Source organism: Anolis carolinensis, chromosome 4 (assembly GCF_035594765.1).
Source record: "Anolis carolinensis isolate JA03-04 chromosome 4, rAnoCar3.1.pri, whole genome shotgun sequence".
NCBI lineage: Eukaryota > Metazoa > Chordata > Lepidosauria > Squamata > Dactyloidae > Anolis > Anolis carolinensis.
This window is the reverse complement of record NC_085844.1, coordinates 255,722,322-255,738,106: the sequence shown is the minus strand read 5'-3', so window position 1 is coordinate 255,738,106 and position 15,785 is coordinate 255,722,322. Positions and strand designations below refer to the sequence as shown.

The following is a 15,785-nucleotide window of genomic DNA, read 5'->3' as shown; positions in this document are numbered from 1 at the left end:
GTACGGGGTAGTGGCCATAACCTGCCTGCCTGCTGTTCGCCGTGGGGCTTTGCTGTGGGGAGGGGACCCAGCTGATCTGGGCAAATGATTCCCAAACTCCAGTCTCCTGTGTGTTTTGTGCTCCAGCTCCCAGAAGCCTCAATGGTCATGGCTCATGAGAGATGAAGCCACAAAGCGCTGGAAGGCCAGAGGTTGGGTAGACGCTGATCCTGACGCTTCCTTCCCGATCTGCCCCACAGCTCTACACCATCTACCTGATCCGGACGGGGGAGTTCGACAAGGCCCCCGCCACCATCGCCCGGCGCTACTCGGACTTTGAGCGGCTGAACCGCCGCTTGCACCGGCGCTTCGGGGCCGACCTGACGGGCGTCTCCTTCCCGCGAAAGCGGCTGCGGCGCAACTTTGCGGCTGAGACCATCGCCAAGCGGAGCCGGGCCTTTGAAGCATTCCTCTCGCACCTGCACTCCTTGCCGGAGGTCCGGCGCTCGGCCGAGTTCCTGGAGTTCTTCTTCCTGGAGGACCTGCGCGAGGCCCAGCGCTTGACCTGCGGGGGTCTCTACCGGGAGGCCCTGGCGGCCTGGAGCAACGCCCGGCGGCTGCAGGAGAAACTGGGCGCCGAGCGCTCGGGCCACTTCCTGGTCACCCTGGCCGGCCTGGCTGTCTGCCAGCAGGAACTGGAGCGGCTCCAGGAGGCCCTGGCCGCGTGCGAGGAGGCCTTGCGGCTGCTGGAGGCCCAAGACAGCCACCCGCTGCTGGGCCCCTTCCTGCAGGCACACGTCCGCCTGGCCTGGGCCCTGGGCAGGGACAAGCGGGGGGCCGAGGCCCGGCTGCAGGCCCTGCAGGAACGCGGGCCGTCCCCCCCGCCCTCCCTGAAGGAGATGCTCATCAAGCAGCCCCTGCCCTGAGGAGGAGGAGGAGGAGGAGGAGGAGAGAGGGAGGCAGGACACCCCCGGGCAGAGAGCGGTCAGTGGAGAGAGTGAGAAGGCATCGGGGAGACCCCCAGCAGCAGAGGCCAGGGTCCGGCTACAGGAATCCCCCCCTTCGTTCTCTTTTGAGGAGGAATTGTCATACAGCTTGAAGATTGGGGACGGGAAAAGGGGATGGCCGTGTTCTTAGAACCCTAGAGTTAGAAACGGCCCCAGAGGCAGGCCATCGGGTCCAGCCGCATCCTGCCAGGCAGGAAGGCACATTCCAGGCGGTCCAGGTTCTTAATGAGACATTTCGCCACCAGCTTCTCAGACGGATGGCAGAGGACAGGAAGGTCTTGTGTTTGTGGAGGGAGCGCACCGGAAAGACGGCACCAGACAATGCGCCCAGGAACAGCAATGGGGTGAGAGCAGGCTGGAGGGGATGTGGCACCATGACTTACTTCCTTTCCTAATAACCTACATATACTATGTTTTATATTTATTTTCCCTCAAGATGACACACTATGGCCTATTTTCGGGGAATGCCTTATTTGTATTAAGTATGGTACAACAATCAGCGTTGATGGGGTGATCTCTCTGGGCTCAGTAGCAGACTACATGCTGGACCTTTCCCCCCACCTATCCCCTGGTGTTTGTGTGGGGTGAGAGAGAGACCCACAAGACTGTTGCTGGTTGGTGCTGGGGGAGAGAGACCTGAGAAAAAGGGCAGCCATGGCTTTGCTTCTTCCCCCGAGGATACACAACACTAGAGCATCCTGCTCCTCACTACACTGAGACTTTTACTTTGTGTCTCCCTCTGCCTCAGCTTGCAGCACACACACAACAACTGGGACCTGACAGGGGTCTGCACAGCCACATCTTATTTTCGGGGTATGGCTTAGAAATCCTGCTATGGCTTATTTTATGTGTATGTCTTATTTTCAGGGAAACGGTAGAATCCTAGAGTTAGACAACACCCCAGAGGTCAACAGATCCAGGCTTAATCTGCCAGGCAGGAAGGCACATACAGGCTGTCCAGACAGGCGGCCGTCCAGATTCTTAATGGCTCAAGACAGATGGCAAAGGACACAAAGGTCTTGTCTTTGTGGAGGGAGCACACTGAATGCCAGGTGGGAAAGGCAATGGGGTGAGAGCAGGCTGGAGGGGGATGTGGCAACATGACATACTTCCTTTCCTAATAACCTACATATCTATCTATCTATCTATCTATCTATCTATCTATCTATCTATCTATCTATATAAAAGGGTAATGAAATTTCGGCTTAGGACAAAACAACAAAACTACACATCCCAGAAACACTAAACTTGGCAGCACAACCCCTCATCCATGCCTCTACGTTCATACAACAAAAAGAAAAGAAAAATAAAGTCCTCATTAGAGGGAGAGGAATAATTGTTTTTAGCCAATTGCTGCCAGTTAGAAGGCTAAGCTCCGCCCACTTGGTCTCCTAGCAACCCACTCACCGCAGGGGACAGACAGAGTTAGGCCTCACTTAGGCCTCTTCCACACTGCCTATAAGATACAGATTATCTGATTTTAACTGTATTATATGGCAATGTAGACGCAAGGCCCTTTCACACAGCTATATAACCCATTAATAATCTTCTTTTATCTGCTTTGAACTGGATTATCTTGACTATTTCCCATACCACCACACTTCGCCACAGCAACGCATGGCCAGGCACAGCTAGTCTATATATATAAAAGGGTAATGAAATTTCGGCCTAGGACAAAACAACAAAACTACACATCCCAGAAACACTACACTTGGCAGCACAACCCCTCATCCATGCCTCTACGTTCAGACAACAAACAGCTCCAGCTACTCCAGAAAACGGCCAGGCTTTGAGACTGCAAGGCTATTCACTGCTATTCCACCTGGCCAACAAAGGATTCCTATAAGCCACTGCAACACGTGGCCGGGCAAAGCTAGTATGTGTGTGTGTGTGTGTGTATATATATACACACACACACACACACACACTCAATCCCCTGCACCCCCAAGAGACTGGAGCCGTGCAGGGAGTCTTGGTCACTTTATTGGCATCCAAGAGGCCAGTCTGTAATGAAGTAATACGCCCAATAAAAACCACCCAGTTGGTCCTTTTTACATGTATTGTTGTTTTTGTACTTATGTCATATATTTCCACTGTGTACTTCGTACTGTGGTTTATACATGGCACTGTAGTGCTTCCATGAGCCATCCCAAGTCCCCCTGGGGTGCAAATAAAGATTTATTCTTCTTATCATAAATTAGTATTATTATAATACATTCCTTCCGTCCGTGAGTCTCTCTCTCCTCTGTCCGTCTGCCCCCGCATCCAGGGTGGAGGCTTTGCCCGTGCCAACGAGAGTCGGGCAGGACCCTCCCTCCTGGTGGGAGGCCGTGGCCGTCAGAGCTTGCTGGTGGCCGGCTGGTCCTTCACCCGGATGACTCCTTCCTGGGCGCAAGTGGCCGCCAGCACCCCGTCGCTGCGCCACAGCCGCCCCTGGACCAGGCCCCGGCATCCTCCTGGGGTGGGACACACGTGGGGGAAAGCGTTAGTCCAGGCATGGGCAAACTTCAGCCCTGGAATCGCATTGGCCTTTTTAGCTGCCACAATACACTCCTGGCTCATGTTTGGTCATACATCTAACAATCGTCAGGCCATGGCTATATTATTATTATTTACTTATTTATTGTACTTATACCCTGCCCTTCTCACCCCCAAAGGCGGATGCAGAGCGACTGATGAACTATGGCAATAATTCAATGCCAGATTCAGGCAATAACAATACAGCAGAGTCTCGCTTATCCAACATAAAGGGGCTGGCAGAACACTGGATAAGTGAAAACGCTGGATAATAAGGGGGGGATTAAGGAAAAGGCTATTAAAGGTCAAATTACATTATGATTTTATAAATTAAGCACCAAAACATCATGTTTTACAATAAATTGACAGAAAAAGCAGTTCAATACACAGTAACATTATGTAGTAATTTCTGTATATATGAATTTAGCACTAAAACATCGCAATGTATTGAAAATATTGACTAAAAAGACATTGACTACTGTGTTGGCAAACTTCATTGGATAATATAGAACGTTGGATAAGCGAGAGACTACTGTATCAGTCAAACACCATATTATACAACTGTAAAAACATACACATATCAATTAAAATAGTCTTTCAAACTACTAAAACGTGTCAAAAGTATAAAAAGTCTAGCAGCAACTGAGCTTTGTAAACATTGAACCAATATTGCGTTCCTCCACCTGGACATTCTCCTCCTATGGATGCAGCCTGGAATCGCATCGGCCTTTTTAGCTGTGACATCCCACTCCTGGCCCTTTCACGTGGACCATTTCCAAGCCGGGGGTCCCCCATCCCATCCCTCTGCATTTCATTTTTATTGCCCAAGTGTAGCACTAGATATTCCTCCCTGTAGACGTTCATTTTGTCAGCTTGGGTCAGTCGGCTCTCACTCACCGGCCCAGGGGCTCTCGCACTCGTAGAGCATCCAGTGGTCGGCCCGGAAGGGAGCGTGGAACCAGAGGGAGTGGTCCAGGGAGGCCAGGAAGCCCACCTGGTGGTGCCGGTGCGGCAGCAGGGACGTGGCCAGGAACGCGTAGTCCGAGATGTAGGCGGCCACGCAGCAGTGCAGCTTCATGTCGCACTCCCCTGGAAGGGAAACACTGGCTGATCAGGGCTCTGCCTGAGGAGGGGAAGCCAAGGCTGACAGCACTGCACACTCCCCTGAGCAGCCTTCCCAGGACATGCACCCACGGAGGCATTTTTTCAAGCCTTTTGGCCCCAGCATCCAATTCCAGGACACATAGCATTCGTCAAATTGCAACCCCCCCCCCCCCCCCAATGCTTCTTATGAGCATTTTCCTCCTTGAGGTTGATTTCGGAGTCACTTCCTTTGGGAAAGAAGGTCTACTGTCCTAAAACACCACCCAGTTGAGCCCTATGGCTCTTGGAAGACACTGGAAGGCCAGAGGGCATCATTTCCTTTTAAAGGAAGATGTAACCTTCTAATAACAATAATAATAATAATAATAATAATAATAATAATAATAATAATAACAGACAGACAGACTACAAACAGAGGCACAACTATGTGGCCCAAATGATTCATTGGAACTTATGCCTCAAGTACCACCTCCCAGCAATAAAGAACTGGTGGGATCACAAACCTGCAAAAGTATTGGAAAATGAGCACGCAAAGAGACTGTGGGATTTCCGAGTCCAGACTGACAAAGTTCTGGAACACAACACACCAGACATCACAGTTGTGGAAAAGAAAAAGGTTGGGATCATTGATGTCGCCATCCCAGGTGACAGTCGCATTGACAAAAAACAACAGGAAAAACTCAGCCGCTCTCAGGACCTCAAGATTGAACTTCAAAGACTCTGGCAGAAACCAGTGCAGGTGGTCCGGGTGGTGATCGGCACATTGGGTGCTGTGCCAAAAGATCTCAGCGGACATTTGGAAACAATAGACATTAACAAAATCACGATCTGCCAACTGCAAAAGGCCACCCTGCTGGGATCTGCACGCATCATCCGAAAATACATCACACACTTGGGAACACTTGGGAAGTGTTTGACTTGTGATTTTGTGGTACGAAATCCAGCATGTCTATCTTGTTTGCTGTGTCATAAAATAATAATAATAATAATAATAATAATAATAATAATAATAATAATAATAATTAGAAGGTTACGTCTTCCTTTGTCAATGTTTATTATTTTATAAATAATTTTTGTCAATTATTATTATTTTGTCAATTATTATTATTATTGACAAAATAATAATAGACAAAAATTATTGACAAAATAATAAACATTGACTAAATTACTATCTGTCAACTGCAAAAGGCCACCTGACTGGGATCTGCACGCATCATCCAAAAATACATCACACAGTCCTAAACACTTGGGAAATGTTTGACTTGTGGTTTTGTGATATGAAATCGGTTGGTGTGTCATACTATGTCTTTGTGTCAATAATAATAATGATAGTAGTAGTAATAATATTATTTATTTATTTATTACAATATTTATATCCCGCCCTTCTCACCCAACAGAAGACTCAGGGCGGCTTACAATAAAACACATATATAAAAAATTATACAGTACAATATAAATCAGTTAAAAATTATAACTGATAAAAACACATTATAAAATGTACAGTGTAGATATGTGAGTTTAGATTACACATTATAAGATAAAACATATTATAAAATATAGGTAGATGTAATAGTAATAATTATAACTTTATTCTTATACCCAGCCACCATCTCCCTAAATGGACTCGGGGTGGCTTCCATCTGGGACAGAATGTCCACCAGACATAAAAGCAAAACAATCCATTGCAACAAAAACAGAATCAAATAAAACATATAACAATCCAGATAAAAACACAATTAAATAAAACACAAGAATATTAAACAGCAGCACTGAAACTCCATCAAAACAATACTTGACAAAAACTAATAACCAAAAATACTAAAATGGGTGTGAGCAGGGTATAAAAAGGGCTGGGCGTGTGATCATAGAATCATAGAATCATAGAGTTGGAAGAGACCTCGTGGGCCATCCAGTCCAACCCCCTGCCAAGAAGCAGGAAATCGCATTCAGAGCACCAAAGCAGCGCAACACAGGGCCGGGGAGTTGGATGAAGTACAGAGAACAGAGTCCTATCTGGCGAACTGCAAAAAAACTTTGTCTTTGCGGGAGGGACATCATCCTGCAGCATATTTTGCTCTAGTTTTTCAATGAAGATCTCACTATAGAGTCTCAACCCATTCAACCTAGTTTGTGGCAGCCACAAAAATGAAGGTTCTGGAATCTAACTACTACTTTCCAAGTAAGGTCAGCACAATTAAACAGGAAATAACCCTCCCAAACCAGAAACAGAAAATCTTTCAGTTTTGGCTACTAACAATCATGCAACCAACGGAGCAAAGGAGTGAGCATGCCTTGCACTCACCAATGTGTCCCCTGGCCCGCACCCAGAAGAGCTGCTTGGGCTCCTGCTGGTCCCGGTGGTAGAAGTCGGGCGGGTTCACCGGCTTCATCTCAATGGGGACTTCTTGGGCCAGCATCTTGGTGAGCCCTTGCCGGTACCGCTCCAGGAGGTTGGGGTCCCTTGGCAGAGACAGAAAGAGGAACAAGGCAGCTCAGGAACTTTAGGGGAATACAGGAACAGGGTACTATGCCCACAATATATTCTTTACCAAGACCAGGTGGAGCATGTGTGGCTCTCCAGGCCATGTTGGACTGCAATTCTCATCATCCCTCACCACTTACTAGTGCTAACCAAGAGATGATAAAACCATAGAAGTGACTCCCCGGCAGAGCTATCCAACCCCCTTCTGCCAAGCAGGAAAAGCACAATAAAAGTATCCTTGGCAGATGGCCATCCAGCCTCCAAGGAAGGAGTTTCCACCAGACTCCGAGGCAAAGAGTTCCACTGCCTCTTCTTACAGCCAGGAAGCTCTTCCTAATGTTCAATGGAATCTCCTCTCCTGTAATTTGAACCCGTGACTCCATTGAGTCCTAGTTTCCAGGGCAGCAGAAAGGAAGCCGGTTCTCTCTTCCTTGTGACACCCTTCCACATATTTATACATGGCTCCTCTCATGTCTCCTTCTCTCAATCTTCTCTTCTGCAGACTAATAATAATAATAATAATAATAATAATAATAATAATAAGTTTATTTGTATCCCGCCTCCATCTCCCCAGAAGGGGACTCGGGGCGGCTTACAGCAAAATCAAAATACAAACAATGATAAAATATAAAACATCAGGACAAAAACAAAAACCAATAAAAAATATACACAATAAGTTAAAAAACACAACGCAGAATTAAAACATCAGGTTAAAAACAATGAGGTTGCAATAGTGGATAAGCAAAGTGTACGGTGCACATTATGGGTAACAAATTCATAAATAGATAAAGTGCACTAAACAGACCCTCCTCTTTATGATGCTCCTCACAGGGATTATTCATGGTCTCCTGACCTTTTATTATTTTAGTCACGCTGCTCTGGACACCTTACAGCTTAGAGTTGATATGTCTTTCAAACTGTGGGGCCCAGAAATGGACACAGGGTTATTATTACAGTTGAAGGTCTGATCAAAGCAGAATAGAGGAGCACAATGACTTCCCTTGATCTGGATACTAGACTCCTTGGGATGCAGCCCTGGCTTTTTGAGCTGCTGCATCCTACTTTTGGCTCATGCTCACTAATATCCCAAGCTCTTTTTCACAGGTAACTCTGCTGTGGAGCCAGATCTCACCCATCCTGCATTTGTGCTTTTTATTTTTCTGCCTAAGTGAAGTCTCCTCCCAAGTGACGGCCTTCCAACCTCTGTGTAAAACCTCCAGAGAAGAAATGCCCACCGACTCCACGGCATAAGCATATTCCAGCTCTGACCCTCAGGAAGTTCTTCCTAAGGTGTGGGTGGAATCTCTTTCCCTGCAATTTGAATGCATTGCTTCACTGTGTCCTAGTCTTTGCAGCAGCAGAACTAAGCCTTCCAGCTCCTCAATGTTTTCATCAAATATTTAATAATGGGAGATAAAGGTGCATGGCCGCTCTGGAGGATGATGAAATACAGCGGAGCCCCCAGAAAATTTATGTATTTATGTTCTATATTTATATCCCGCCTTTCTCAATCCCAAAGGGGACTCAAGGCTGCTTACACATAGGCAACAATTCAATGCCTTAAAAACAATACACAATTAAAACAAACATTTAAATTAAAATTCAGATCAAAATTGAAATACATTAAAACATTACAATCACTATTAATACCACGCTTTAAGTCCAAAGACTTGACAAAATATTTTATAAATTAAGGAATGACAGGATATCTAGCGATTGTTCCACCACAGTTCCCATGAGCCTTAGGCAGCACAGCCAACAGTGAGAGGAGTCATGGAAGTTGCTGTCTGGTAACACTGGGACAATTGTTCACTCTTTTTGCAAACAACTGATGGACTTGGCAATTTGTAGATCAGTGATTTTCACTCCCATGACTGGATAGCTTTGGTCAGAGTTTTGAAAAGTTAAAGTTTAGGAGACAATACCCAGAATCCTTATACCTTATACTTTTTAAGTGGAGGGCCGGTTCACGATCCTGCAGACTGTTGGGAGACCGGATTTTGATTGTGTGTGAGTGCACGCATGCCATGCATGTGTAAGGTGCACGAGTGTGTGTATCTGGTGTGCATGCGGCAGCTGTGCCATGCACATACAACCGCATGCACACTTGCCACCATACACCTGCCACCACCATTCACACTTACTCATTCTCACTGCACACTGCACACTACATCCATCGCCAACACCCACTCACTCACCCTCTCCACACACATGCACTTGCTGCTGCCAACACACACACCGCCTTCACCACTCACACTCAGCTTCACTTCAGAATTCACAACTAGACGCAGGTGGAGTGGTTCAATTAGGCCAGGTGAGATTCCTGCTGCCTTGAAGCAGAAATAGAGACATGTTTTGAAAAAGAAGCAGCTCTGGAGGCTCAAGAGACGGAGGATCAGTTCGCCAGGCAGAAGTGGCTAAATAAAGGGACAAGGCAGGCGGCTCGCTCTCTCTTTCCCCCTTTCCCCAGGGACTCTGCCGGAGTTCTCTCTCTGCCAGTTGTTGAGCAAGGGGAGAGGGAAGGCCCCGGTTGTCACTCACTGGAGGTACTTGTGGATGAGCTCCTCCTGGGTCAATAGTTCCTCCGGGAGCGGCACCTCCGGCATGTGGAACTGGTGCTGGATGGGGCTGGGCTGCGCCGCCTGGAAGGAGGCCTGGCAGGTGAGGATGGGCATCCCGTGCTGGATGGCCTTGACCGACCGCACCGAGAAGCTCCTCCCCGTCCGGGTGCGCTCCACCTGGTACAGGACGGGCACCGTGGGGTCCCCTGGGGAGACACAGCAGGGCTCAGGCCGCTTGCATCACGACAGATAGCCTTGGTGGGCTGCGTGCCTCCATGCCCGCCTCTCCCAAAGGGCTCCGTACTGACCTGCTCTGACAAAGTAGCAGTGCAAGGAATGGACGTGGACGTCCTCACTCACAGCCTTCGCCGCAGCCACCAGGGCCTGCCCCACGATCTGGCCGCCAAAGAGCCGCTGGGTGACCGGCACCCAGTAGTGCCTCCCGCTGAGAGAAGAGAATGGAATAGAATAACTTTATTGTCATTGCACAAGAAAATTAAATTTCATCCTCAATACACATTATATGTGTAGAATTACAAAACAAAACATTCACCTGTCCATATTCTACTTTCTACTGAACATAATAATAATAATAATAATAATAATAATAATAATAATAATACAACAAAACATTGCATGGAAAGTTCCTTGACAAAATTGAAGGAAAAGCTGATAAGGAGAAGACCTGGCTCTGGCTCACGAATGGGACCCTGAAGAAGGAGACAGAAGGCCTGATCCTTGCAGCCCAGGAGCAAGACATCAGGACAAAGGCAATCAAGGCCAAGATCGAAAAATCAGCTGATGACCCAAAATGCAGTGTGCAAGGAAACCGATGAAACCATTGATCATATATATCCTCAGCTGCTGTAAGAAAATCGCACAGACAGACTACAAACAGAGGCACAACTATGTGGCCCAAATGATTCATTGGAACTTATGCCTCAAGTACCACCTCCCAGCAGAAAAGAACTGGTGGGATCACAAACCTGCAAAAGTATTGGAAAATGAGCACACAAAGATACTGTGGGACTCCCGAATCCAGACTGACAAAGCTCTGGAACACAACACACCAGACATCACGGTTGTGGAGAAGAAAAAAGTTTGGTTCATTGATGTTGCCATCCCAGGTGACAGTCGCATTGACAAAAAACAACAGGAAAAACTCAGCCGCTATCAGGACCTCAAGATTGAACTTCAAAGACTCTGGCAGAAACCAGTGCAGGTGGTCCCGGTGGTGATGGGCACACTGGGTGCCGTGCTGAAAGATCTCATTTGGAAACAATAGACATTGACAAAATTACGATCTGCCAACTGCAAAAGGCCACCCAACTGGGATCTGTGCGCATCATCCGAAAATACATCACACAGTCCTAGACACTTAGGAAGTGTATAGTTCAATAGTGCAGAGGTATTAGAAAGACATAAAGTGGAATGAAACATTACTTAGATTATACATGTTGTGTCACCAGTTTAATACATCTAGAACCTCTCACTTGTCCTTTGTGGGCATCTGATGTAAACTTGGCTTGTGCCCACTGGAGGGAATTCTTAGAAAAATAATATTCGATTGCCATCATATTATCAGAGTTGGGAAACTACTAATCCCTACGACAGGTCCCATTTCAGTGACAATTACTATATTTGATGCACTTTATTCTGTTCCATCAGTTGAAAATAACTTCATCATTTATCCCGTCCCAAGTCTCCTACTTAATGCAGCACTTTATTCATCCACCTCTCCCATTGGGTTTACAATGTACATTCCTTGCACTTTGGCCCAGTTCGTTTTTGTTAACTCCTGTTGCAGTTTTAAATTATGTTTATGCTATTGTCAGTATTTTACTTTTACTATGTTACTATGTATACAGTAGAGTCTCACTTATCCGACTTCCGCTTATCCGACACTCCGTATTATCCGACGCCATCTAGTGGCCAATTGGAAACATTGCATCTTTCACTCAATCCAAGGTGCGAGCTGTGGCTCTTTCCCTTTCGAAAAAACTGGAAGGAGGAAAGCGCATCTCGGGAAGGAAGGGGGGTGAATCATCCCATGGGGGGCCATTTATATGCGAGGGCCAAGTCAGGGCTGGCGAGTGTGGCGGGGGCTGGCTGCCTTCTGTCATCTCCTTACCTGGGTGGGTGGGTGGGCGGGTGGAGGACCCCCCTTTCCTCCTGCACACACACACATTTTGCTCCAGATCCCCCCTCTCTCTCCTTCTCCCTTCCTTTTTCTCCCCCACGCACTCTCTCTTCCTCCTCCTCCTCCTCCCTCTTCTCCCTCTTTTACCCTTGTCAGCCTTGCAGCAACTTGCACTTCTGGCTTACTCCTCCTCCTCTTTTAACCCAAGCAAGAATCATTAGAGGCATAGCACCCTAGAAACACAAGAGACCCCCTCCTCCCTTCAGAGGCTCTCCAGTCCAGCCCCTTCTGCCAGGCTGGAAGGCACAAGCCAAATCCTCCTCCTAACACAGAGCCACCCAGCTCCAGGTGAGATTCTGGAGACAGTTGACCAATATCAAATATTTAGCAAATTTTTGTTTCCCAGTGTTGCCATTGCTCTGCTCAATATGGGATTCTAGAGATGATTAATCTACAGCAGGGGTCCCCAAACTAAGGCCCGGGGGCCGGATGCGGCCCTCCAAGGTCATTTACCTGGCCCCCGCCCACAGCCCGGGCTGTGGCGCAAGCTGGTGAGCAGCCAGCTGCAGCCAGTTGAGACCAATCACTCTGACCAAGAGGTCATGAGTTTGAGGCCAGCTCGGAGCCTGCGTTTGTCTTCTATCTTTGTTCTATGTCAAGGCATTGAATGTTTGCCTTACATGTGTAATGTGATCTGCCCTGAGTCCCCTTCGGGGTGAGAAGGGGGGAATATAAATACTGTAAATAAATAAATAATATTTTATATCATTTTAAATAATATAATATATTGTATATACATATAATATTATAATAATATGTTATACAATATACTAATAATACCATATAATAATATTAATTATATGATATATATTATATATAATATTACAGTATAGTGGTATAGTTCAATATAGCAATATATAATGCTAATATTGTGCTATGCTAATAATATAATATATTGTATGTGCATACAGCTGCTCCGAGTTCCCTTCAGGGTAAGAAGGGCGGGATATAAATGTAATAAATAAATGTAGTAAATGAATAAATAAATAATTTTAGACTTAGGCTCACCCAAAGTCTGAAATGACTTGAAGACACACAACAACAATCCTAATTAACTTGACTATCTCATTGGCCAGTAGCAGGCCCACACTTTCCATTGAAATCCTGATAGGTTTATGTTGGTTACAATTGATTTCATTTTTAAATATTGTATTGTACTTTCATTGTTGTTGTTGTTTTGCATTACAAATAAGACATGTGCAGTGTGCATAGGAATTTTTTTTTCCCAAATGATAATTCGGCCCCTCCACAGTCTGAAGGATTGTGGACCGGCCCTCGGCTTAAAAAGTTTGAGGACCCCTGATCTACAGTATATCAGTGTGTTCCCAGCTTCCAGGGGTTTTGTATTTCAAACATGATGTTTTGATGCTTAATTTGTAAAACCATAATGTAATTTGACATTTAATAGGCTTTTCCTTAAACCCTCCTTATTATCCAACATATTCGCTTATCCAACGTTCTGCCGGCCCGTTTATGTTGGATAAGTGACTCTCTACTGTAATTGTGTTTTTATCTTGATGTATTTTTATCTGCTGATGAAGTGTATTATGTATGTATTTTATTTCGTTCTTATGTAATTATCCGGGCTTGGCCCCACGTTAGCCGCCCCGAGTCTCTTCGGGGAGATGGCGGCGGGGTAAAAAATAAATTTATTATTTTATTATGACACAGCTAACAAGATAGACATGCTGGATTTCGTATCAGAAAATCACAAGTCGAACACTTCCCAAGTGTCTAGGACTGTGTGATGTATTTTCGGATGATGTGCGCAGATCCCAGTAGGGTGGCCTTTTGCAGTTGGCAGATCGTGATTTTGTCAATGTCTATTGTTAATTATTATTTTTATTACAGTAGAATCTCACTTATCCAACGTAAACGGGCCGGCAGAACATTGGATAAGCGAATATGTTGGATAATAAGGAGAGATTAAGGAAAAGCCTATTAAACATCAAATTAGGTTATGATTTTACAAATTAAGCACCAAAACATCATGTTGTACAACAAATTTGACCAAAAAGTAGTTCAATACGCAGTAATGCTATGGAGTAATTACTGTATTTACGAATTTAGCACCAAAATATCATGATGTATTGAAAACATTGACTACAGAAATGCATTGGATAATCCAGAACGTTGGATAAGTGAGACTCTACTGTATTATTATTATTATACTAGCTGTGCTCGGCCACGCGTTGCTGTGGCAAAGTGGTGGTGGTATTGGTTAAAAATTGTTGTGTAATTTTTATTTGACGTTATTTGTATTTTTAAATTAATTTTACTGTAAGATATCTTTTTATTTATTATATTTTATTATTTTCTTGTATAATTTTTAGTTATTTTTGTTATTATGGTATTTTATTGTATTAATTTTTTAGTGTTTTTAATCATTTTTTAGTGTTTTTTATTATTTTTTATTGGGTTGCTAGGAGACCAAGTTGGAGGAGCTTAGCCTTCTAACTGGCAGCAACTGGATAAAAGCAATTATTCCTCTCTCTCCCACTAATTAGGACTTTATTTTTCTTTTCTTTTTGTTGTATCAACCTAGAGACATGGATGATGGGTTGTGTCGTCAAATTTCGAGGTTGGGGGGCCTGTAGTTTTGTGGGTCGCCGTGATGCCATCACTCTTTTATATATCTACTAGCTGTGCCCGGCCACGCGTTGCTGTGGCGAAGTCTGGTGGTCTGGGAAATAAAGTATTGAGGAATTGGTGGTAGTTAAGGTCAAGGGTAAAGGTTTTCCCCAGACATTAAGTCCAGTCGTGTCTTACTCTGGAGGTTGGTGCTCATCTCCATTTCTAAGCCGAAGAGCCGGCGTTGTCCGTAGACTCCTCCAAGGTCATGTGGGATGACTACATGGAGCGGCGTTACCTTCCCGCCGGAGCAGTACCTATTGATGCACTCACATTTGCATGTTTTTGAACTTCTGGGTTGGCAGAAGCTGGGGCTAACAGTGGGGGCTCTCTCCGCTCCCCCAATTCAAACCTGTGGCCTTTCGGTCCAGAAGTTCAGCAGCTCAGCGCTTTAACACGCTGCGCCATCAGGGGATATTATTTCCTAAAGGTTGTGAATATACAATATTTCTGATTGGGTTTTTTTGTTTGTTAGAGGCAAGTATGAATGCTGCAATTAGGAAAAAAGATTAGGATGTAATGGCCTTGCAGCTTTAAAGCCTGGCTGTTTCCTCCCTGAGTGAATTTTAGATAATCTGTGGAAGAAGTCTAAGTGAGGCCTAAATCTGCCTGTCCCCTAACTGAAACCTGGCTGTCCCTTGGTTGCTAGGCAACCAAGTGGGCAGAGATTAGCCCTCTAAACTGGCAGAAATTGGATAAAAACAATTATTGCTCTCCCTCTAATTAGGACTTTATTTTTCTTTTCTTTTTGTTGTATCAACCTTGAGGCGTGGATGATGGGTTGTGTTGTCAAATTTCGAGGTTGGGGGGCCTGTAGTTTTGTGGGTCGCCGTGATGCCATCACTCTTTTATATATATATAGATAGATTATATTATTTAGAGTGGCTTGCAGGCCTTGTTCTGAATGAGCACAGCGCACCTCATCATCCGCATCCTGGAGTTCCCTTACAGATGTTGTTGTGCCCTTGATTTTGGCCACTCCTGTCACGGCCTTTCAATGGCTCTTGCCACGGCCATTCCCCCCGGGGCGGGGCAGGCCCGGCCCAAGGCGGACTAGAGTAGTGCGCCTGCTCCTCCGCGGCGGCAGGGGGCGCTGGGGCCCCTCGCTGGAGCCTCCTTCCGGGCCGCAGCCCACCCGCCCGCCCCCTTGACTGACCGGAAGAGGTCGACGTCCAGCTGCTCCAGGTTGAGGACGCTGGTCACCAGCACACTGCGCAGGTCCTCCTCGGCGCCCGCCATCTTTCGCTCCGGCCGGCGCGCTTTCCCTTCCGGCAAGGCCAAGGTCGGCCTGGCGGGGCCCCAGC

General features: G+C 46.1%; 2 protein-coding genes across 6 annotated transcripts in view; one reads left to right on the top strand and one right to left on the bottom strand.

The window, feature by feature from the left end:
- Positions 1-3,040, top strand: part of snx21 (sorting nexin family member 21) — a 43,241-nt gene extending 40,201 nt beyond the window's left edge. For all 4 annotated transcript variants that reach the window (XM_062979266.1, XM_062979263.1, XM_062979264.1 and 1 more), the window contains exon 4: positions 240-3,040. In XM_062979266.1, coding sequence (XP_062835336.1) covers positions 240-905 — 666 coding nt within the window. In that variant the 3' untranslated portion in view covers positions 906-3,040. The remainder of the gene's footprint in view (positions 1-239) is intronic.
- A 106-nt stretch (positions 3,041-3,146) lies between these two features.
- Positions 3,147-15,769, bottom strand: acot8 (acyl-CoA thioesterase 8). Of its 2 annotated transcripts, none has more exons than XM_062979270.1 (6): positions 15,638-15,769; positions 9,959-10,095; positions 9,631-9,856; positions 6,910-7,067; positions 4,401-4,592; positions 3,147-3,442 (listed from the first exon to the last, which is right to left on the bottom strand). In XM_062979270.1, exons 1-6 carry the CDS (start codon positions 15,718-15,720, stop codon positions 3,324-3,326), a joined length of 915 nt encoding a protein of 304 aa, XP_062835340.1. In that variant the 5' UTR covers positions 15,721-15,769; the 3' UTR covers positions 3,147-3,323. The 2 variants fall into 2 exon arrangements, with proteins under 2 accessions (XP_062835340.1, XP_062835341.1); XM_062979271.1 differs by lacking the exon at positions 15,638-15,769 and adding an exon at positions 15,401-15,534.
- Between the last annotated feature and the right edge of the window lie 16 nt (positions 15,770-15,785).